Here is a 24,740-nt window from a genome sequence, read left to right as displayed (position 1 = left end):
ACTGGCGGTTGCATCTGGCCAGATGTGTCTTCCCTGCTACATCATCATCATTATAGCAGCAATGATCATTTGTGGTCCTAGGAATGGCCTCTTTTCTCCTTCCAGGCTGGCTCCCAGCCCAGGCCGGCAGCACTCCAGCAAGCCTTGCTCCTGGATTCTCTTCTGCTCTTCCCCAGCCCACAGAAGTCACACACACACACACACACACACACGCCTGCCTCTGCCGTGGGGCTCCAGGCATATTTATTCATCCACATAGGGTTGGTGAAAGAAAGGCATGAAAGCATCTGGACCAGGATAATTACCACTGTCCTAGGCAACCCCAGGGCTGAGTGAGTCTGTCTAGGAGCTTTCACAACAAATTAAGAACCATCCTTCTTTCTTATCTCATGATTAGACTACCAGAAAAAAAATTCTCCACACTCTTTAGACTCTTAGATGAGGACACAGAAGACTGTCGCAGCTCACCCCTGAGTAGGTGACATTTACTAAATTACTCTTGTTTCCTCATCTGTCTACCTTACAAGATGAGAGGATTATGTGAAAACACTCTGCAAACTGTAAAGTGCTATACAAAGGAAATGGGTACAATAGCAACAGGGGGTACTGGGACAGTACACAATAGGAAAGTGACCATTTAATGCCTTCCAAAGGCCAGGCAGTGTTTACTGTGATTTATACATCTAATTTAATCCTGTAACAACCTGGTAAGACTGATGATTACCCTCAGAGTAAGATAAAGAAGATTGTCTAGATTTTTAATCTGTATCTGTATTCATCTGAGTGCTTAAACTCACCTAAATTCAGCTTATTCACATTTATCTAAATCCAAAGCCTCTTTTAAATGTAGTATACACAGCTATACAAACTTTCTAGAAAAACAGAGATAGGGACTACATCCTATAGTATAGGATAGTATAGCCATATACTAAGTATAGCCATACTCCCCCTCCTACCCCCCAGCCCAGCCATCCTGCTTATTACCCTGCTGACAGAAGCTGTCTGGTAGAACTTGCTCACTGCATAAGGGAGGCCTGGATGGGGCTTCTTCAGGTGGGTAGGACCCACTCCAAAAGAGGATGAGAGGTGAGGCAAGGTCCTTGTAGGAGACCCTGTCGGCTCAGCCAGGCTCTTTCTTGTCCTTCCACTGTACCTATACCACATCCATCACACCTGGGGCCCTTGTTTTCTTCCAAGGAAGCTGCCCTCTGTGAGCTGGGAGCTCCATCAGGAAGAGCGCTGCCTTAGTGGTCTTTGGGTCTAAGCCAGTGTCCAGCCCTTGGCAATTCTAACAGTGCAGATTCTGTTTGTGGGCCTGTGAAAATGTTAACTAGGTCAGTCTCATTTAACCCTCAGCACAATGGCTGTAATCATCGCTTCCCAAAATGTCTGTGGAGTGCATGAATGTGTGGGAAAGAGTCTCACACTCAGGCCACTCCTCACCACTTGGCTTGGAGAGGAGACCATAAATTTGGAGGGACCTGCTGGCCCTCTCTCCTGTTGAGCAGGCCTCCTTGGGAACATGTCCCTCTCTTGGATAGGTGGGGAGGAAAAGCCTACTTCAGAGAATGGATTGACCAGGATTCCTTTGTCCTCAGGCCATAAAGTTTTGTTATTTTCACATAGGAGTGTCTGAACCAGACAACTGGCTTTCCTCAATAACATGGTCAGAGCAAGACACAACAGCTCATCTATTCTCAAATCGAAGAGACTTTTTTGGATAACTCTTTTTGAGCTTTAAACTGCCTTATAAATAAAAGCACACTTGACATGTCATCCTATGACCTCAGCACACATTCCCTAAATTGTTCCTCTTAGCGGGTATGCCAGGGAGTGAGGCTGCTCAAAGCTAGAGTTCCTGGGGGGACTTTACTGAAAATGTTTCTGAGCTGAGTCGAGGGTTGGGTCACAGCCAGTGCTTCTCTCCTGGGCGGGGGGATGGTGGTGCTGTTGAATTGGGGGCAGGATTGTTCTTCTTTATGTAGCCTCTTTGGAGCAGCATTCTGTTCACTAAATACCAATAGTCCTTTCTCTGCTGTTACAACAGCCATAAAACACCTTGTGCCCTCTCAATGCCTCTTTCATGGTGGGGTTGGGATGGGGGAAGAGTGATGCTCTGGTAAGAATCCATTGGTATCTGCCTTCAATTTATTTCTAATATTACTGTACCTTGATCCTTGAAGTAGAACTTAGGACTTCCATTGCTTGTTTGACTCTGCATTGAAAAAGACACAGATGAAATTCTCTAGGGAGATTTGTAGCTCTACCTCCAAAGCTTCCTATTCTCCCAGGCATGAGGATGGCTTTTTGCAAGGCAGATTCTTAGGTGAATTCTCATTTTCATAAGAGCCTGTCAACCCTTCCTTCATCTCATCACTTATGGGGAAACACTTAGGGGCCAGGATCCAACAGACAGCACTGCCACAACACGTCTTCTCAAGTTCACTGTTACCTCCTCTGCATCAAAATTAGCAGAAAGCTAATGCTGGTGGCCTATCAAATGGATTACTGAGTAGCTGGAGGCTACTCCAGATGGGAGAAAGTAACTATTTTTATGGTTTGGTTTTTGTTTTTTTGTGTGTGTGTGTGTGTGTGTGTGTGTGCTTTTTGGATTTTGAGCTCTCAATCAATTTTTCATCTATATATATAGTTCACTCAAAATAAAAATTAATTTTTTAATATAACTTAAGATGTACAGTGTCAGCCCTACCAAAAGCAAGTAAAGCTGGAGGCTATAAAGGAAGTATTCTTGTGTGAGAGTGCCTAATATTGATCACAAGAGTCACAAATTTATCCTGAGTTAATTTGAGCCTGATCTCATAGTCCTACAAATCTTCTTAACCCCCTGCGTTGATAAACTTGATCTGTTTTTCACTGATAAGATTATGAGTTGCTGTCCTCATGGTTTTCAGAGACTGGCTGAAATACTAATTGTTTTTGTGCTAATTATTTACAAGAAAGTAATGCTTTTATTATGGGGCAGACTGCTCAGAAAACATACCAAGTCCATTTGGAGAGTCTTTATTTAGCCAGCCAGCCAGCTGGCGACTACTCCCTGCAGGACCCGTGACTGTCTCTGCAAGGAACAGCCTGGAGCCTGAGCATTTCAGGGGCTTTAAAGGCAAAATCTGCAAAAAACAAACAAAAAACAAAACAAAACAAACAACAACAACAACAAAAAAAAACAACAACAACAACAACACATCCAGGTTGACGCAGCTGTAAGCAAGCAGGGGGACAGAAGCTGAATTGAGCAGTTAGCAAAACAATGGTATTTCCCTCAGGACTTTCCAGGTTGGCATAGCAGCAAGCAAGCAGAAGGGAAGTGGGTCAAAAAATGATCCTAGTTGAGTACAAGTTAGAGAATGGTTACTAACGTCTAGATAATCAGTCTCTGACAAGAAAAATGGGAACCTAAGAGAGAACAATGTTACATTGTATAAGAATTGCTGTTTTGTGTTGCCAAACATGCTTTGCTAAGCAACTATTGATGGTACAGAGGCGGAGTGTTCCCATGGGACAAGCATTTCTTATATGACACGGAGTCTCAGGGTAAAATGGAATTTGGACATAGCCTGGCCATAACATGTTGTCTTAGTATGATCCCTGCCTTATGTATGCTTTGTCCAGTCACCTGCCATCTGCCTCTGTGGACCTCTGGACTGCTCTGATCCTGAATGACCTTAACTGTCCATACTCCATCTGATAGAGAACAAGGATTTTAGGTTACTTCCCCCAACTTTGCCCCTCTCAGAAGGCAGCAGTTTGGAGATGTCCTTACCCATTTTTCCATAGCAATGGAATGTAGAAATTGACAGTGGGAAAATGTAACAGTGGACCACTTTATGCTTTGAATATAACCCTTGATGCTCTGCCACTACAACTTAGTTTTTAAATGGACATATTTCCTTCCCTTCCTCTCTCCCCCTCCATACTCTCAGGGGAAACAGGATTAACTTTCTTCCCCTTCCTAGGCAGATTTATCTGTCCCTGAGTACACACCCACCATAGGGACCAAGTAATCTAGACTATAGAAGATCTCAGAAATGACTCTCCTAAATTAATAAGGGAATTACAACTCCAGACAGAGAACACATGGAATGTAGTCTTTGAGTCACCTCTTTAAAAGCCCCCTGTTCCTGCTGATGGGTAGAACGCAGCCTTTGGGACAGAAGTCTCCTGTGTTTCTCCTTTGCTAGCAAAGAAATAAACCTTTTTTTTTCCTAAATAAATAAATAAATATAAATAAAATCATAAAATACTAACAGAAGCAATAATTAAGAGAGAAGTGCACTCTAAGCCTCCAGATTGCCAAAATTTCCTCTGGATCAGAGGAGCAGAGCCTGTGGCCTCACTCACTAGCAAGTTCACAGCATGATCATATTTCAAATTCATTCCTGACTCTTTAACTCTTCCATGTTGTTTCTTTCTCATTCTTGCATTTGATTCATGGTTTCTTTATGTCATACTTCCTGCAAGCCTCCCTTAATCTATGTCTGGATAAAGAGGGGATACAAACAAATAAACTCCTAATGATAATGAGGGGGAAAAAAACCCTCCTGAAGCTATTCAGAAAATATCTACTTTACTTTTTTCTGGACAATTAGAATGACTGGAAAAACAAATTGCCTCTTGACTGTTTTCCATTCAATTCTGGGCATTTATAAGTCTAAACCTAAATCAGAGCAGGGCAGGGGTGCAGTGGAGAACAGGGATTTTATCTCTGCCTTGATTAATATGACTAGGCAAGTAGTGATAGTTTGGGTAGAGATCAGGGATGTGTTAAACATCCTCTGAAGCACAGGACTGCCTCCACAACAAGTAATTATCTGGTACAATATATCAATAGTGCTGAGGATGAGAAACCTGGGTCGGAATATATATCACATGACCTTCCATAAAGGCTTAAAGCCTCCGTGTGTTGTTTTGTTCCTAAACTAATAAAGAAACTTTGACCTGGAAAGAGCACTGTGTCTATTATATGCACTTGAATGCATCCATTTTTTATGTCATTACCCTCCATCTCACCTCATGCCCCGCCTCCTCCTACTCAATGGCTTCAATACCTTCGGGAAGCTTTGGTTCCGGGTGGATGCCAGTGAGACCCTGTGTTTGGGTGATGCTCTTTTTGGCCTGAGCTCCTCAGGGGAGCATCTTACCTGGGGCTGGGTTGTCCCCAGCTTGGGCCAGTTTTCCTCCCTCTGATGCTGGATGGGACATAGTAGCGGGGGATGGTCTGGGGAAGTGTCAGGATAGGGCTAGGAGAGGCCAAAGATGTAGCTACTTAGCCTGTAACAGTGGGAGTAGAAGGGCCCCAGTGTCTTGTACCCATGACAGTTAGACTCTCAGTTGCAAAGGTAGGTGCCTTGGCAGCATCCTGCACAGAGCAGAGGTTGATTTGCTCCAGTCAGGTTAGGCTAACTCACAGGCAATGTGCCCTGCCCAGGTATAGGTGCCTTAAAGTGGCCTCTGGCCCTTGTATTCTGGTGGGCTTGAAGCAGCCTTGCAATTTCTGAACCCTTGATTTGATCTCTTCAGTAACTTCCATGGGATCCTTTCTTTGTGAGCATTTGTATGGGGTTATGTTGTGCACACATGATAATGTCCGTCTTTCAAAAATAACTGACTAGACTCCAATCTGTTCTTCTAACTTAGTGGTCAGGGGAACTCAGTAGACATCCCAGTCAGTCTAGGATATGGCTTTGGCTTTACTTTTATTTATTTATTTTTGGTACTGGGAATTTAACCCAGGGTGCTTTACCACTAAGCCATATCCTCAGCTGTTTTTATTTTTCAATTTTAAGAAAAGGTTTCACTAAATTGCTGAGGCTGGCCTCGAACTTGCAATCCTTCTATCTTAGCCTCCTGAGCTGCTGGGATTCCAGGTGTGCACCCCTATGCTCAGCTGGCTTTGCTTTTATTAACCCACATAGGTAGCAGAGAACTATGAGGCTGGAGGAAGGCTGGAGGCATGTCAAATCGCCTCATCCATTCTGGGTGACCAGTATATCCAAGGCTTTGAGAGCCAGCCTCCACAGGTGACTGGTTGGCCTAGTGGCCACTAACACTTCTATAAATGTGTAAAAAGGAAAATGGTAGAAAGCTAAGGAAGCTGGCTGGATTCACTATGAAAAAGTCATATCAAACTCCACTCATTTCCTTTTTTTTTAAAGAGAGAGAGAGAGAGAGAGAAATTTTTAATATTGATTTTTCAGTTTTCAGTGGACACAATATCTTTATTTTATTTTTATGTGGTGCTGAGGATCGAACCCAGTGCCCCGTGCATGCCAGGCGAGCGCGTTACTGCTTGAGCCACATCCCGAGCCCTCACTTCCTTTTTAAGAATTTTGATAGGGCCAATAAGATGCATTATCAAATGGGACCCTAAGGCAGATAGTATCTGGATTTCTGGGAAACATGTGACACATTCGTTGACGAAAGAAAGAATATCAACTTGAAAATAGTAGGAAGAAGAAGGAATGGCTGAAGAATGGCACCCAAAGTTGTGAACCAGGTATGAGGTCTTCAGTGGAGGGCCACAGTGCTGTGTCTCTGGCTTGTCTAATGCCCTCTCTCCTAGCAAAGAGGCTTGGCAGGGGAAGGGAAGAGGAGTGTCCCTATGCAAATGGGTTTCTTCTGCATGAATATGTTCTTTAGGGGAAGATCATATCTATCTTCAACTTGGGTTGAGTCAATAAACTCTGATGGTCAGCCAGGCTTAGAACTTTACTCTATTCCCTGGATCAGAAGGAATGAGGCCAAAAGGAGTTGGAAGAAGAGAAGTGGGAAGGGGCTGGGGATGTGGCTCAAGCGGTAGCGCGCTCGCCTGGCATGCGTGCGGCCCGTGTTCGATCCTCAGCACCACATACAAACAAAGATGTTGTGTCCGCCAAGAACTAAAAAAAATAAATAAATATTAAAATCTTTAAAAAAAAAAAAAAAGAGAAGTGGGAAGAAGGTCTGAATCAGTGGCACAGCTTCCCTTGCTTTCTAGTAAAGCATCTCTTAATAAATACCTGTGGCTGGGGCTGAGCCAAGCAAAGCAAGGATTTCATTTTTTTGTCCCCACCTAGGCTAGGATGAAAAGTAGAGCAGCAGAGCCTGTCCTCTGATTGCATGCTGTGTGACCATGACAGAGACCAGGTTGGGAGAACCACCAGTGGCCAGGGTGGACAGGCTTTGGGGATGTGCAGGACCTTGGAGAGGCAGAGTCCCAGCACCTTCTCCTATAACTACAGACCTCACAAGTCCATACTCAGAGCTTTCCTTCTAGGGAGCTCTTCCTCCTACTTGGGAGGATTTGTGTGCTATGTATTTAGAAGGTGACTTGAAGCCAACACACTGGTGAAACTTCACAGGGCTCTGGCCAAGCTGGAATAATGACACGTCCAACAAGATGAGATTTGGAGTGAACATAACGTCCAATCTACAGGCCCACTTATGTGACCTCATGTGTAGAAGGGATTGCTTTTATTGACTGTGAGTTCACTGGGATGTGCACAGCTGCCAAAGAGTCCAGAGCAGGCTCAGACCCCATGATAACAGCCACGACAAAGGGGAAGGCATGCTCACCCCTGGCGTGGCCCCAGCCCTCTGCAGGATAATCCTAGACAGAGGCAAAAGGCCTCTGAGCCTGGGGCCTGCTCATACTTAGCCTGAAGATAAGGACATTCGTGTACAGAATAGAGTCTCTGGAGAGTGGTTGGTGATGGGGAAAAGAGATGAGGTGAACTGAGGGAGGGTCCAGGGGAGGAGTTAGTTGGGGAGGGTGCTGGGAAGGAGGGTTTGGTATCAGTACCAAGGGGACTTTTATATCTGTTGGAGCTGTCCAGAGATGGACCCAGTGGCCTCAGGAGGGAGGGAGGGTCCTGCTTCTAGCAGTAAATGTATATTTTGCATTTAATAGGCCCTGGTATAACAGCTTCATAGGGAATTTCTCATACAATCCTTCCAACAAACTGGTGATATAGCACTAAGTTCCAATTTGCAGATGAAACATAGGCAGAGGGAGACCAGTTCCCAAAGTCACTCAGTTAATAAGTGATAGAGTAGAGCTTCCAATCTGGGTAGTATGACTTTGGAGCCCCCATGACTCCTCACTGTGGTATTCTGTCTCCTGGTCCTGAAGAATTAGAGCATGGGCTGGAGAATGACGTTTAATGATTCACTCAAATATTCAACACAAAAATTAAGTACCTGCTATATGCCCCAGACTCTGTACCTGAGCTTGGGTAGAATGAATAAGACACAGACACTAGCCTCAAGGAGTTTATTGCCCAAATTAGCATCTTCTTTTAACTTCTCTTCCTATAGCTGCTCTGGTCTCCTTGGGCCTATCCCAACCCAAACACTGGGTGGCATTTCCATCTTAAACTATGTTGTCCTGTTAGAAGCTTGAAAGAGGAGAGAATATACCAATCTATGCAACAGAAACTTGACATGGACCTTGACCTTTTGAGGAATACCAGGGGCTTCATATAAATTTACTAGGTAACAATAAGCACCTCCATGGATTTCAGTTTCCCCATTGGCAAATATCTGCTCCTTACAAATCCCAAAATTCTAATTAGTTTTGAAACATACTTACCTCATTTTTAGTATCTAAGAATTTTCAAAATGGTGATGGTGAGTGATTCAGCAATTGTATTAATGAGTGAGTGAATGTGTGTGTGTGTGTGCGTGTCTCCAAAAGAAATAAAATCACTATATCAGAGAGATAACTGCACTACTATGTTTATTGCAGCACTATTCATAATAGCCAAAATAGGGAATCAGCCCAGGATTCCACTGATGGATGAATGGATAAAGACAATGTGATATATATACATACATACATACACACACACACACACACACACCCAACAGGATGTTATTCATCCATAAAAAAGAATGGAATCCTGTAGTTTGTGACAACATGGATGAGCCTGGAAGACATTATGTTGTGTGAAATAAACCAGGCACAGAAGAACAAATACCCATGTTCTGATTCATATGTGGAACAGTTGACCTCATACGAGAGTAGAATATTAATTATCAGAGGCCAGAAAAGGTAGGAAGAAGGCAGGGATAGAAAAGGGTTGATTAACAGGTACAAAAATACAGTTAGATAGGGGGGAGTACAGTACAGAAGGGAGACTATAGTGAACAAGGATTTATTGTATATTTCAAAATAGCCAGAAGAGAGGATTTTGAATATTTCCAATACAAAGATATGATAAATGTTCAGGATAACATTTTTTGCTAATTATCCCTGATTTCATCATTGCACATTGTATACATGTGTAGGAATATCACACTGGACCCATGAATATGTATTATTACAACATGCCATCTAAACGTTTTAAAAAGGGATCTGGGGGGCGTAGCTCAGTATCTCAGTGATATAGCTATTTGCTCTTTGCCTGAGGCCCTGGGTTTGATTGTCAGCAATGCACACACACAAAAAGTTTAAAAAATTTTAAATGGTGATGGTAGCTAAATTCCTGCCATAAAGAGGCTGAAAAACTCCCTTTTGCCCAGTTCCTGTTGAGGAGTTGCTTGGAGAGAGGAGAGAGCTCTGTGTTCAGTTTTGCTTCTGATTTCACTGATTTTTCTCTATTCATTTTCAGTTTTATTACGTTATGCTCTTACCTTTAGTATTTCCTTTGTTTATTTTGGGTTTGTTTGTTTTCTTGTTTATTCGTTTGTTCATTCATCCATCCATCCATCCAGTCCTGGAGATCAAACCCAGGCCTCTCCACATGCAAAGTACATGTTCTCCCACTGAGCTATACAGCTATCCCTTATTTTGGATTTAATTCTCTTTTCTTTTTCAGTTTCTTGAGTGAAAGTTTAAACTTCTTCTTTTCTAATATAAATATTTAAAGGTATAGATTTCTCTTTAAGCACTACTTAGCAGCATCCCTCAATTTTTTTTCTCCCCATTATTGGGGATGGAACCCAGGGGGACTCTGCCACTGAGCTCTACCACAGTCCTATTTTTATTTTGAGACAGGGTCTTGCTAAGTTGTAGAGGCTGGGCTTGAACTTACAATCCTGTTGCCTTGGCTTCCTGAGTTGCTGTAATTATAGGCCTGCCCCACCACCCCTGACTCTCAATTTTTTTTTTTTTTTTTTGGTACAGGAAATTGAGCCCAGGGGCACTTAACCACAGAGCCGCATTCCTGGCCCTTTTTTTTGTATTTTTTGAGACAGGGTCTTGATAAGTTGCCAAGGCTGGTTTGATTGGTGATTTTTTTTTTTTTTAAATGTAGTGCTTGAGAATCGAACCCAGTGCCTCAAACGTGCAAGGCATGCACTCTACCACTGAGCTACAGCCCCAACCCTCCAAGGCTGGTTTGAACTCACAATCCTCCTGCCTCAGCCTCCCAAGCTACAATTTAGATGTATATTCTTTTTTTTTTTTTTTATAAGTGTTTGGAGAATGTCTAGATAGCCTTTTGTTATTGTTCTATCTTCAAGTTCACTGATCCTTTCTTCTGCTGTTCAATCTGCTATAAGGCATCCAGTGAATTCTGCATTGCACATATTGAACAATTCCACTGGTTCTTTTTCATTCTTCCCATTCTCCTATTGAGATATGTTAACTCACAATGACCATTCCCCGTCCCCTTTCAGTCCTTCAGCTGCTTAAAGTCCTTTCTGCTGGTGCCGACTTCTAGGTTATCCATGGGTTTGGTTCTATAGACTATTTTTTCCTTTGGCTATGAGTCACACATTCCTATGGGGGCTCCCCGCCCCCCGTCATTTGCCTTTTAGTTTTTTATTGTATCTTAGACATTGTGGATAGTACACTTTGGAGACTAGATTTTGTTATCTTCCTGTGAGGAATGTTGAGTTTCCATTTAATAGACAGTTAAATTACTAGTTGATGACCTTGAACTAGAGGCTTCAAGTTTTATCCTTTGCTATTATGAGTCAGCTTTGGTTTTGCCTTAGACTCAGGGCAAATCTTTAGTTCTGGAACTAAATATAGATTTTAGCCTTATGACTTTGGGGAGTTTTATTTATTTTTTAATTATTTTTTTTATACTGGGGGTTTACCACTGAGCTATACCTCTGGCCCTTTTTATTTTATTTTTTTTATTTTGAGACAGGATCTCACTAGGATTTCCAAGCTGGCCTTGAACATTTAATCCTCCTACCATAGGCTCTCAGTGGCTGGGACTGCATGTGTTGCCATTATGCACAGCTTTTATTGGAGTTTCAAATGGAAAGCCTGAAGTGTTTACCCAGTTCTTGGCGGGATTCTTTTGTTTGTTTTGGCAGTACTAGGGATTGAACCTGGGACCTAGTGCATTCTGGACAAGTGTCTAACACCTCAAGTTGGAGGGATTCTAACTCAGACTTACTCTGTTGCAGTGGGTAGTAGTCAAAACCTCTGGTCAGCTCTTTCAGGTCTTCAGCTGTTGCCATTTGCTGATCTCCTTGAAGTTTCCTCCATCCATAATTTGGCAATCGGCCTTTGATTTCAGGAGGATTTAATTAAAAGCAAAGGCTTCCCCTTTTGTGGCTTGACCATTCCAGGAAATCTATCTTCAGTTTTCAACTTCTCTAGAGTCCCCAAATCTGTCCTCTGACTCTTCAAGCCCTAAAAGGCTGGACTTTCTGCTAGAGTTCTAGCTGTCCTATACCATAGGAACTGGGAAGTACCCCCAAGAAAAACCTCATTTAAGTGTAGATGGTTCCTTTAAGGGTTGAGTCCCCTCGTTTCTGTGTGCTTTGTGATAGTTTAAGTGCTTTAATATAGTTGTTTTTCATGTTTTGCTGAGAGTTTATAATCTGCTACCTATGGGGGGTTCATCTAATAAACTACTGTCATTACTAGATGATCCTTTCACTTTGAAGTGTCCCTTTTAACTTATCTGTTCATATTCTACTGGGGTGGGAAGTGTCCCTTTTAACTTATCTGTCCATATTCTACTGGGGTGAGGAAGAAAACACATTCATAAAATATAAAGTGTGACGTTGAGTCCAAATGCAGTTGGAACTTTTACAGGGGTCACTGGGGCAAGCTTCCCAGAAGAGGTCTTTGAGATACACTGGGGGCTGAGCAGGATTTTAAGGAACAAATAGAGGATGAGTGTGGCAACTTGGGCTCTGCTGAGGGCAGGAGTTGACATAAATGTGTTGTGAGGACAATGAGAAGACCAACCTCAACCTGTCTAGACAGTGGGAAAGACACTGGGTAGGTTCGATATGAAGAAATGGAAGAAGCTGGCTCAAGGATGTCCTAGTCAAGCTGCCTCTGTTCTTCCATGGTTGTTTACAGTGTGCTCTCCACTCCCCACCCCTTCCTCTAGCTTGGGTCTGGTTCCCATTCTCTCTTGAAAGGGTGATTTAGATGGGCACCTTCCATAAAAGGGCAGATGAGGTTCAGAAATCTTTAGGGATATAGCTGTGCCAAAGCCAAAAGACACAGATGGAAGTATCTTCATTGAATATGGGTTAGCACATTCTAGGACTTAGCGAACCAGCATTGACTCATGCCAGCACCCAATATAGCATATTAGGTTCTGTGACCCCAATCTTTTGTCCTCTGAAGAACACACAATTGGCTTTAGGACCACAAAAGGTTTAGGCTGGGGCTTAGAGATCTCTTAATCCCAGACTTTGTCCTTGGGAGGCTTAGGATCATTCATAGAGCCCAAAAGTGTCTTTAGAAGAGGGGTTTGATGGGGCTGGGGGGCGGGGCGGGGCATGGTGGAAGGATAATCTATAAGAGGGATCAGAGGGGGTGGGGTTCATCCCATGAACACAATGTCAGAGGAAGAAGAGTTTTTTCTGTTCAAGAACATCTCATCGGTGGGGCCCTGGGATGGGCCTCAGTACCACATTGCCCCTGTTTGGGCCTTCCACCTCCAGGCAGCTTTCTTGGGCTTTGTCTTCTTTGCAGGGACACCACTGAATGCCATAGTGCTGGTGGCCACGCTGCGCTACAAAAAGTTGCGACAGCCACTCAACTACATTCTGGTCAATGTGTCCCTTGGGGGCTTCATCTACTGCATGTTCTCTGTCTTCGTTGTCTTCGTCAACAGCTGTCATGGATACTTTGTCTTTGGCCGCCACATTTGTGCTCTGGAGGCTTTCCTGGGTTCCGCAGCAGGTACTACAGGGGAAGTGGGGTCTGGGGAGGCAAAGGACACTACGCCAGGAATTAGACTATGGGTTTGGAGCAGGCCCCCAAGTTGACTATAGACATATGACCAAAATAAAATGTTTTGAGTCTTAAACTCCACTCCAAACATATCAGGCCAATTCTCTCTCTTTGGGCTTGCTCTACCCATCTGTCTTCCACTGTACTTGCCAGGCTAGATGGGGCTCTGTCTATCCTATTCTCCTCACATTTTGTCACAGGTCTGGTGACAGCCTGGTCACTGGCCTTCCTGGCCTTTGAACGCTACATTGTCATCTGTAAGCCCTTCGGCAACTTCCGCTTCAGTTCCAAGCACGCACTGGTGGTGGTTCTGGCTACCTGGATCATTGGTGTTGGCGTTTCCATCCCACCCTTCTTTGGCTGGAGCCGGTGAGAGCACAGGGCAGTGGTGCTGACTTAGGGGTTCAGGTTAAAATGGGTAGAAAGAGAGATTGGGTATAACCACTTAGTCTTTGACCTGTATTTTTTTTTTTTGGGTGTAGTAGGTGAGGCAAGAGCGGTGGGAGATCAGCATGAACACTTTGCAGTTGGAATTACTGTGGCCTCTACCAGAAAATTCCTCTGCCACCAAGTACAGTGTTGAGTGCCTATAATCCCAGATTCAGGAAGCTGAGGTGGGAGGATCTAGAGTTGAGATCAGCTTGTATAATTTAGTCAGACCCTATCTAAAAAGTTTAAAAAAAAAAAAAAAACTTAAAAGGAAGAAAATCCCTCTGCCCCAAACCTGGCACTCTCTGGGTTCTAAGTGGAGAACACAATCCAGGATTCTCAGCCCTACTCCACTGATTCTTGTGGAGAACCCAGAGTAAATGAGTTCTTGGTCCTTTGCAGGTTCATTCCTGAGGGCCTTCAGTGCTCCTGTGGTCCAGACTGGTACACTGTGGGCACCAAATACCGCAGTGAATACTACACCTGGTTCCTCTTCATCTTCTGCTTCATCTTACCTCTTGGCCTCATCTGCTTCTCCTATGCTCAGTTGCTGAGGACCCTCAGAACTGTGAGTGGTTTTTGAGAATCAGGGAGGAGCAGACCAGGGGTCTCCAGGAGAGATGGAAGAGTAGGGACATGCTGTAGAACATAAGGTATCTGGAAATGTTCATGGCCAGATAAACGGGTATCTAAAAAGCAGTAAAGGAAGCGGTGGCGGGGGGAGGGGGGATATGAAATGGAACGAATAAGGGAGTATTGCTGCTTAAATTGGTGTAAAGAGATGTAGCCATGTGATCCCTTCCATCACTGTAGACCAGAAAGCTACCTCCACCCTGCTATCCTCAAGGGAGGAAAGCAACAGAACCTGGCCAGAAGCAAGGCAATCAGAGTGAATGTTCCCAGTAGAAAAGGGTCCAGAGATCTGGGATTGGAAGACTGGGGGAAAGAGTGATGCGATGCTCTCTATGCTCTGCCCCAGGTGGCAGCTCAGCAGCAGGAGTCAGCTACAACTCAGAAGGCTGAGAGGGAGGTGAGCCGCATGGTGGTAGTGATGGTGGGATCCTTCTGTGTCTGCTACGTGCCCTATGCTGCCCTGGCCATGTACATGGTCAACAACCGCAACCATGGGCTGGACTTACGGCTTGTCACCATTCCTGCCTTCTTCTCTAAGAGCTCTTGCGTCTACAACCCCATTATCTACAGCTTCATGAATAAGCAGGTAAAGTTGTCTATCACATTCCCATAACGTCCTGGTCCATAAAGTCACTGTTTTTTTTTTCCAACACCTTTTAACTCAGAACACCCTAGACCTACTCAGAGGGTTTCTAGGAGTGAACAAGGGAAGCCATGGGAACCTCAAGGAGGCTAGAACGCCCCTGGTAAGCACAGGGAGGAAGGCATGGTATTTAAGATAATAGAATCCAGGAAGGATAGAACTTGAGCCAAAAAAAAAAATCAATCTACTCTCAAGAAAGGGCTCTGAAAAGGTTTTGAAACCTTTCCCTTTCAAACTCTAGTGTGTAGAAACAAGTGATTCTAGACTGGAATTTAGCTAGGTATCAGGATAAGGAAGACAATCAAAACCACCTGAGATACTGGGTATAAGGCACTGTGAGAGGCTGTTGGGATACAAAAAATAAAACTTTCCCCCTATACTTCCTGATGTTATCTTCCTTTTATTCATCTGCCATGGGAACTATCTCCAATTCTGCCTTTCCCTCCAGTTCCGAGCTTGTATCATGGAGATGGTGTGTAGGAAGCCCATGACAGATGAATCTGAAGTGTCCAGCTCCCAGAAAACAGAAGTTTCCACTGTCTCTTCTAGCAAAGTTGGTCCCAACTAGGAACCCCATGTTGACCTGTTTGCAGCCAACTAGACCGTCATTTAAGTAAGTTTTCATGTTCTCCATCAAAAACCTAACCACTAACAACACAGTAAGGAGATGGGAAGGGGAATGAGGGCAGTTTTGTGAAATCAATTTTTTATTTTTCTACTATTCCCTTCCTGTCTATAAAGCTGTTTCAGCAAGGTCTACTTCAGACCACCCAAAAGCCATTTCAACAATCACCAGTTTCTACTCCTAAGAGGCACCCTTTACAGCATTTGGAGAACCATAAAAGAGCATAGCTGGTTTTTCAGAGTGTAGATAACACTTGTGTTCCTTTTTAGTGACCTTTTTCCCCCTACTGAGGATCAGTTCTGAAGTGATGTATTCTGAATTAAAATGCTTTAGAAATATATATATATCATATAATATATAATATGATATATATATATAAAATCAAAAAACAAAAACAAAAAACCCCTTGGTAGACCCCAAATGAGTGTGAGAGAACTTCCTTATGCTATCTCTGTAAGTAACCGCTACAGCTTTGGTAGGGATAACTATGTCTAGAAGCCCCTGAGCCAGGTTTATTCTTAGGTGCTTCCCCCTGCCTGCATTTGGCTAAATCAATATATGTCTTAAGCTGTGCGTTTATTAAAATAGTTTAATTACCTTGATAGTCTCAAAATTAATTTGCATATCTTATTATCCCTTATAAACTATATCAAAGTGTTTCACTTTATAGCCTCCTTCTACTCCCTGAAGAGGAGCCTTTTTGAATAAAACCCAAGATAAACGCGTATATCTATCATACAAAGAATGGTGTCTGTTGGTATCAGGTATGCAATGAGCAGCTGGGTTCCTCTCCAGTGACATGGCCTACAAATAGCTCAGAAGGGTTATAGCTATGAGACAGGATACTAGGCAATTTCAGAAATAGGAGAAAAGGAGTAATCAGTTTGAGAGAAGGTAGTACTTTCTCTGAGATTGAGTGGTGTGCTGAATCTTCTAGGAGGTCCTTTTCTGTAACACAGCATCCATAATTCTAAGCTAGAGCTCCATTCCCACAAGAATGAAAAATGCACATCCACAATGAATGTAAACGGTTTTATTTAGAAACAGATAGGTAGGTACCTGTTTGCATTATAGAATATAAAACTTGGTTTACACTCTATAAAAAATAACCAATATCCAAATTTAAGAGAACTAGCACTCACAGAATACATACTGTGGGTGTGTAGCTACTCATCACCAGCCTCAGGTTTGATTTAAACAAACAGCCCCCCCACAAAAAAAAAAACCCCACCCTCCCCCAATAAACCACAAACACTCCAAGGGGCTCATAGAGATGAGAGTACAATGCTTGCTGGCGAGTCCCCACATCCAAAACCTGTCAACCTAGCAGATTATGGTTTGCTGTCTAAGTGCATGATTCTATGTCATGCCTGTGCTCTCTGCACCTAATAAACCTTGAGGCTCATACGGTTCATAATGTGCCCTATCTAAGCTAGGGTGGTGGCATTATTTATTATCTCTGGTGTTAATAAAAAGGGGGAATCTGGAGGTGGAGAATGTCCATTATCTATACTGGGGTTAAATGTAAAGAGTATATCCTCTATTGAGAGCTTGATGCAAAGGCTGGGGTGAAGTGACACCTGGCTCTTTACCACACCAAGCAGCCCACCTCAACAGGATTGTGGAAGACCAAGGGATATACCTAGGTTCAGATACAATCATCACCCAGCACCACCTGAATGTATTATCCAGCGATACAGAAAATAATAAAGGTTTTATATATATTTATTTATCTTAGTAACCTGAGGGCTAAAAAGATTTGGATAGTTCTTCTCAGAAGAGGTCCATCAGTAAGGGACTAAAGTGGACAGTTTATTACATAAAATATGGTTAAAATGGAGTTGGAAAGAGGGTGGTTTCTTCAGCTCCTTTTATAGGGTTCCTCTCTTTGATAACAATAGAATACCTGATGATCCAGGACAAACCATTTTTGTTTTTTGGCATTAGAGAGGGAGGAAATGAGGGTATGGGGTGTGATGGTCAAAGGCAGGAAGAGTGAGCAATGGTCCTCAAACCAAAGAGTCCCCTATCTGCAGGTCCTCCTACCCTTGAGTCTGAGCTCAAGCTCTAGGGTGGACACAGAGAGGCCTTGTAGTGAGTGGTTTGCATTCCGAGGTATGAGGATCCCTGGTAAAGTCAGCAGCACCTGGTTTTTGGAAACCAGCCCACAAGATAAGAACACTGCAACCAAGCTTGTAACTAATACTGCTATTTAACTATCATCCAAAAGAGAAAAGGGGAAGAAATCCCCACTACATTGGGAGGGTTTAAGCTTTCATATAAGATCGTCTAAATAATCTCTTCATTTGATCTTAGGGTTTCTTAAGCAAATTCCCATTCAATGATCGTATCTCGTTAAAGGCACTTTTTATGACATGATCGGAAAGGATTTTTTTTTTTTTTTTTTGTACTGGGAATTGAACCCAGGATGCTCTATGACTGAGTTACATTCAGCCCTTTTTATTTTTTATTTTGAGACAGGGTCTTGCTAAGTTGCTGAGGCTGGCCTCAAACTTCAGATCTTCTTGCCTCAGCCTCCCATGTTGCTGGGATTACAGGCATGTGCCACCATGCCAGCAAGGAGTGAATTTTAACTGCAATGACATCAAGATTAATTCCTGGGGACAAAGAGCCACCTGGAGAACTTAAAGTGATTTCAACAGGCAAATAATGTTGTTGTGAGCATTTCAACAGATGCACACCCAGAAAAAAATGTATGCCCTGAACACATTTATATTGTTCCTTTAGTTTTCCAGCTGTTTCTAGCTGGAAACTGCTCTATAAAAAGCAGTTTCTCTGTAAAGAGAAACTCTGTAAAGAGATTGCACTCACTACTTGATTGATTTTCAAGACACTGGCCCTAACTTCTTATCACAGCTGTGCTTGACAAAATTAGCAAGTAACTAGTTCTACAGGGGAAAAAGAATGAAGTCAAGTTGAGCCAAGCTTTCTTAGAGCACAGGGATTCTGTCCCTGACCAGAAATGGCAGGACCAATTGCTGAACCCATAGCAACTGAATGCAATATGAAATGTCAGACTACTACATGTGAAATGTAAGACTTTTCATAGGCAAGATTAAGTGTTATCTCTAAATATAAATCATGGAGCATATAATTTTCCTTTCTTTTCTCAACACTTCTTATTGATCTCAGGCTTAAAATATTAGTTAAATGAGAATTATAAAAATTATATAAGGGGCTGAGAAAGAGTAAAGGGCTAATTTTTGCCTACAAGTGTGGGTTGAGGATCTTGATCCTTCATATCATACTCCCAACTAGAGAACAAATACAAAAATAAACACACCATGTTATACATTATACAAAGTGTAAATCTACAAACACAAGTGTACTATTAGAGTTGTTCCTCAGAAGCAGTTCCCTCCAGTCCCTTAGAGAGGAGGAATGGGGACGGGATGATTTTCATTATTTCATACGCCTTTTCATGTCTTAAAAAGTTTGTAATAACAGTTTCAGTAGCGCAAACAATTTCATGTGAAAACAAAAGCTGTAAAAATAAATTACTTTTGAAGAAACACGGGTTCCTCTGTCTGCAGCTCAGAATTCATCATGTCGTACTAAGGCCTCCCCAAAATCTGTGGCCTGGCTGCCCACAAACAAATCATACTTGTCAACAATCTCCTCCTTAGTAAGCTTGCCATCCTGAAATCAGAGAAAGCAGTGAGTTGAGGCAGAATATTTCCTATTCCAAATACAGAAATACTACAGAGAACATGAGTTAATCAGGATTTAATTAAATGTGAATTCAACCTAAATCTTTCTTCCATATATACACAGAGGGAGAAAATAACAATGAGTATGTTTCTCTTATTAAGAAAGTTAAAACTGAAAGGGTGGTGATTATTATAGCTAAAAAGTTCCAAGACTGAGGAGCAAACTGTTAACATGTAAAACATCTGTTAGATATGGGCAAGAGATGGCCAATAACAACTGGACAATACTTCAAAGTGAATCAATCAAGTTGCTATCTAACAGGAACAATGAAGTCTGCCAATATCAAGTCTAGCCTGCACCTCCCTCTGTCCTTGCCACCAACCAGGATACACCCAAACAAAGACTCTGACACACACCTCAAATAGTATTAAGATTCCCAAGGGACAACTGCTCATATTTCCTTCTCTCATGTAGCTAAGACAAGGCAGTTGGCAACTGAAGTGACTGAGTAAGAACTCAAAACAGACCAACCTTAAAAGGTTTCTAAGATTCTGCATCTGAAACTGAAGATTAGCCTAGATAATATAATATTCAAAATAATAGAAATCCCCATCTTTAGACTTTCAGTTTATTTTAACCACAATACTGAAATCTCTGACAAAAGTGACAGAGTATAGTGATAACACTATTCTTTTTTCTTTAGTTGTAGTTGGACACAATAACTTTATTTTATTTATTTATTTTTATATGCTGCTGAGGATAAAACCCAGTGTCTCGCCCGTGCTAGGCGAGCACTCTACCACTGAGCCACAACCCCAACCTATTAACACTATTCTTAGTGAACTGTATATCTCAGATAATCGATCAAGGACAATTTTAATAGATTCCAAGGAAAAGCTGACTTATAACTCTCTATTAAAAAAAAAAAATTAAAGTACATTTAAGAAGGAAATAACCAGCAGGCAGAATGAGTAATAGGTTAAAGAAAAAAAGAAGAAGAAAGGAAGTAACAAAGCAGAAAAATAAAAAGAAAATTTCCTGAGTATCCAAAGATAATAAGTGATGCACGCTGCGTGCAGGCTACACAGAGGCTCTTTTATGCAGCCCAGGTTCCTCCAACACCTTGAACACTGGGCAGAGATGACTAAAATGAGACCAGAGAGCAAGTGTTGCTTTCACAGTTTTCAACTGCCAATTTTAAATCCTAAGCAGACACATTAATTAAGATCTTAAATGCTCTATGTATCTTGACAAAAAAATTTTTAGGCAAATTTTTTAGTCTGTTTTCCTTAGAAACAGACTCATATTACTAGGCTTCTTTGGCCTGTTCAGACTTACCTTATTTTGGTCAGACTCATAGACTAGGTGCCTAGCTTCTGCCTCTGCATGGTCATAGTCTGAGGGGAGTATCCAGTCTTTGGTTTCTTCCTTGTCCATCTTCCCATCACGGTTCTTATCTCGAAATTCAACAAACTGCTCTCGCTCTGTCTTCACCCATTCTGGCTCATCTGCATTTCCATCATGGCTGTACATGTCACCTGTGTGCAGAGAAATACATACAAAAAAAAGTTTGTCCTTTTCCAAAGACTGCCTCATGCTTTGGTCTAACCCTTCTTCATCTGTTTTCAACCTAATAGCAGTTTATATTGGTACTTTAGGCCAGAACCCTTAGAAAAAAGCTTATTTTCCTGAGATTAATTAATAATCTCGCAAAAAGACCATTTCCAGCTATTGACTTTGAGTTACACAAAAGCAAAGAGATGCCTTCTTATCTTAAGATATACAGAAATAAGATGAGTTGATCAGCACCATGACAGGTGGACTAGTTATTCCCAACATTTTATTTTGACACTTGGTAGCTATTTAAATTGGACCACTGATTTAAAAAGCACACTTTTAAATTATCTGGGAAACTTAGAAGCCAAAACGAACTACTAACCAACTAATCAACTCCTACATAAAATGCATTATACCAGTGGTCTTTAGTCAGGGCAACTTGCCCCTGTGTAAATAGGAACACTGTCAAGGAGTACACAGGGAAGGACCAGACAGGAAAGAATCAAATTTCATGTCCTGAACTTTCAGTTTCCCTAAAAAGCTTATCTGCAGAATATAGCTCTGGCCCTGAAGGATTCTTTCCTGTCTCCCCCTTTACCATTACCCTTTCCCACTGTATACAAGAGAGGCATATTCTCTCAGCCATTGCGAAACTTTACAGTGTAAAAAGCTCCACTCCATGATGATGAAAAAAGTGCCAATTAGAAACATTAGTGTTGGTATTAAGAAAGATGTTTGAAAAAATGCATAACAAATGTTAAAGGCTTTGCTTAAAAAAAAAGAAAACCTGAAAAGAGGGTCTAATTGAGTTTTAGCCATGGGATCATTAAAAATAATTTTTGATGACAGATCAATTGATTTTTTCATATAAGTCAAAAGGCATTCCAAAAACTAAATGATACTGCTATAAAAATATTCCATTCCCATCAACTTATATAAATAAGGTCTCTTAGTATCTACTCTTAAAAAAAATAAAATTAGGAGTTAGTGTTGAATTATTTTACTCTAATGGCAAGTAACTGCCATCCATAAATACAAAACTACTAGGAAAAAAGGTAGCAAAGAGATACATTGTTGTTTAATATGAACATGTTTGTAGTAAATGTTATTTTGTCTGTTTATTAATAATTGTAACAGTAACTGAACCTAGAAAAGACTTAAAAACATTTAAAAACAACACTTAAACATACTTAAGAGCTTAGGAAACAAGTATTTGTATATATAGAATACACTTGCATAACTACGTCAAGGTGGTTTAAGGCTTTTAGATACTTCTGTGGGGAAAGTGAATTAAAAATAGAATTAAGAAACGAGACAGTATAAAAATTAGTAGAGAATTGCTAATTCAAGACAATACTATTTCTTGTCAGTTTTGTCATCAGTAAATGAGAAAAAGACCCCAAAATGCCTACAAAATTAAACAAATAATTGTCACACTATTACCAACTGAATGCTATTATTTAAAATAATACAGTACCAAAGAATTATTTCATTTTTAATTGTTCTTAAGTGAAGACATAACCGCTAACATTTATTGAGTGCTTATTGATTTCTAGGCATCATAATAAACATTCTACTTATACTATCACTTTATCTCCCTGAATTATTTTAGGACAAATCCCAGGAATCCCTCACACTATGTATTTTAGAATGTATCTGTTATGTTTTATAAAATCAATTCCTTGGTATAATCTAATACCCAGTCCAAATTTGAACTTTCTGATTCTTTTTTTACAGTTGGTTTGTCCAAGCTGGCCATGGTGGCACATGCCTGTAATCCCAGCCACTCAGGCTAAGGCAGGAGGATTGCCAAGTTTGAGGCTAGCTCCAGCAATTTGGCAAAGCCCTAAGCAATTCAATGAGACCATGTATCAATGTGAAAAATACAGAGGGCTAGGGATGTAGCTTAGTGTTAAAGAGCCCTCGAGTTTAATCTCCAGTGACAACAAAATCACAAAAAAGCAAAAACCAAAATAAAGTTTGTTCAAATTATTCACATGAATGATGAGTAGGAAGTAGCTATGGTGTTTATTTTTAATTTATTAAATTTTAGAGATATATTTCAGAACTAAGGTACTTTATATAATGTTAACATTTACAATCAGCAGTTTACTCTATAATTAAAGTTATAATTAACTATTTTAGATGCCTATTTTAAAATATATAAGAGAATGTTGTTTTTCAAAATTCTTTTTGAAGTGAGAAAACAAATCTGAAGACTCCTGAGAAATACTGTATCTAATTAAATGCACCTGCGTCTCATGTAAGACATGGGAGCAAACCTAAAAAGGCTAAATAGTTTCTGGAAACTCTAAGCAAAGGAGTCAGTCAGTACTGTCATTTTCCAAAACCTAGGGATTAAGAGCAGATTCAGTCACTTCCTCTGATTTTATCTCAAGAAGTTCTTCAGAATTTCAACCTTGCCAAATTCTCCAGGCTATAGTATATTCAGAAAATGTATTTATATGAAGTTCAGAAGCCAGAGTCCTGTACCAATTACCCAAGGGTCAAGAAGACTTATTTACAGTATACAGATTGGAAAGTTCTGAATTAGAGAGGAAATGGAAATATGTTTAAAATACATAGTTTTCCCAAAGCCCAAATGTTTTCTTTGGTAAGCGGATGCTGATCCATAGTGTGTGTGTGTGTGTGGGGGGGGGTGGTGGTGAGGGGTGTAGGGAAGATGAAGGAACTTTGGATTCTGCAGAGGGGAGTGAGGGGAGGGATGGGCTGTGGGGAGGAGAAGGATGGTAAAATGAGACAGGCATTACAGCCCTATATATGTATGATTACACTATTGGTGTGACTCTATACCACATACAACCAGAGGAATGAGAAGTTGTGTTCCATTTGTGTACAATGTGTCAAAATGCATTCTACTGTCGTGTATATAACTACTTAGAACAAATTTAAAAAAATATATATTCTTTTCATAGAAGCTAGAAAATACAACATAAGGCTGGGGATATAGCTCAGTTGGTAGAGTTCTTCCCTCACATGCACAAGGCCCTGGTTTAATCCCTATCACCACCACCAAAAAAAAAAAAAAGGAAAGAAAGAAAAAAGCAAAAAAAAAAAAAAAAAAAACAATATAATGAGCATTCTAGGGGTAGATGAGTAAAGACATAAAAAATATTATTTGAATTCTACTTAAAAAGGATTCAATCCTTGGATAATATTAAGGATCAGAAATTTTTTGGTTGAGGGTCTGGGGATGTGGCTCAAGTGGTAGCGCGCTCGCCTGGCATGCGTGCGGCCCGGGTTCGATCCTTAGCACCACATACAAAACAAAGATGTTGTATCCGCCGATAACTAAAAAAAAAAATAAATATTAAAATTCTCTCTCTCTCTCTCTCTCCCCTCTCTCACTCTCTCTTTAAAAAAAAAAAAGAAATTTTTTGGTTGAGATTAAGAAGTTTTTAGAAATACACATTTATTTTAGAGATGCAAAACCAAATGTTTATAGATGAAATGAAACGATGATTAGGATTTACTTCAAAATAAGAAAGGAAGCCAGGGGCTGGGATTGTGGCTCAGCGTTTTATGTCCAGTACCTCATTAAAGGAAAAAAAAAAAAAATGAAATCAACAAATAAAGGTATTGTGTTCATCTAAAACTAAAAATATTTTTTAAAAAATGATGGCTTCTTTACCAGTTCAGCCTTCCTTTCTTCCATTTTTTTTTTTTTTAAAAAGAAGGAAGCCGGGTGTGGTAGTGCATACCTGTAATCCAGCAATTTGGAGGCTGAGGCAGGAGGATTGCACATTCAAAACCAGTCTTAGCAATTTAACAAGGCCCTAAGCAACTTAGAGAGACCCTAGCTCAAAAAATACAAAGGGCTGGAGATGTGACTCAGTGTTAAACACCCCTGGGTTCAATGCCAGGTACAAAAACAAAACAAAAAAGGGGGAAGAAGTGGATGTGGCTGAGGGTTGATGGTTGTTGAGGCATAGGGGTCATTATATTCTTCTAATTTTGTGCATGTTTATAATACTCTGTAATAAATTGAAAAAAAAAAAAAAGAA

General features: G+C 41.1%; 2 protein-coding genes across 6 annotated transcripts in view; one reads left to right on the top strand and one right to left on the bottom strand.

Moving 5' to 3' along the window:
- Nucleotides 1–12,711: 12,711 nt before the first annotated feature.
- Nucleotides 12,712–15,785, top strand: Opn1sw (opsin 1, short wave sensitive). The gene is made up of 5 exons (XM_015488317.2): nt 12,712–13,105; nt 13,357–13,525; nt 13,988–14,153; nt 14,565–14,804; nt 15,310–15,785. Exons 1-5 carry the CDS (start codon nt 12,751–12,753, stop codon nt 15,427–15,429), a joined length of 1,050 nt encoding a protein of 349 aa, XP_015343803.1. The 5' UTR covers nt 12,712–12,750; the 3' UTR covers nt 15,430–15,785.
- Nucleotides 15,786–16,499: 714 nt separating this feature from the next.
- Calu (calumenin) overlaps nt 16,500–24,740 on the bottom strand; it is a 32,952-nt gene continuing 24,711 nt past the window's right edge. For all 5 annotated transcript variants that reach the window (XM_015488319.2, XM_015488318.2, XM_015488321.2 and 2 more), the window contains 2 exons: nt 20,497–20,696; nt 16,500–19,146 (listed from right to left, as the gene is read on the bottom strand). In XM_015488319.2, coding sequence (XP_015343805.1) covers nt 19,042–19,146; nt 20,497–20,696 — 305 coding nt within the window. In that variant the 3' untranslated portion in view covers nt 16,500–19,041. The remainder of the gene's footprint in view (nt 19,147–20,496; nt 20,697–24,740) is intronic.

Source organism: Marmota marmota, unplaced genomic scaffold, assembly GCF_001458135.2.
Source record: "Marmota marmota marmota unplaced genomic scaffold, marMar, whole genome shotgun sequence".
NCBI classification, from domain to species: domain Eukaryota; kingdom Metazoa; phylum Chordata; class Mammalia; order Rodentia; family Sciuridae; genus Marmota; species Marmota marmota.
Note: the sequence above shows the minus strand (reverse complement) of the source record. Positions and strands in the feature narration are given on the sequence as shown.

Coding starts and splice junctions, on each gene's coding strand:
- Opn1sw (XM_015488317.2), top strand. CDS start 12,751: ATGAACACAATGTCAGAGGAAGAAGAGTTTTTTCTGTTCAAGAACATC. Junction 14,154..14,564: donor TGCTGAGGACCCTCAGAACT/GTGAGTGGTTTT, acceptor GCTCTGCCCCAG/GTGGCAGCTCAGCAGCAGGA. Junction 14,805..15,309: donor ACAGCTTCATGAATAAGCAG/GTAAAGTTGTCT, acceptor CTTTCCCTCCAG/TTCCGAGCTTGTATCATGGA.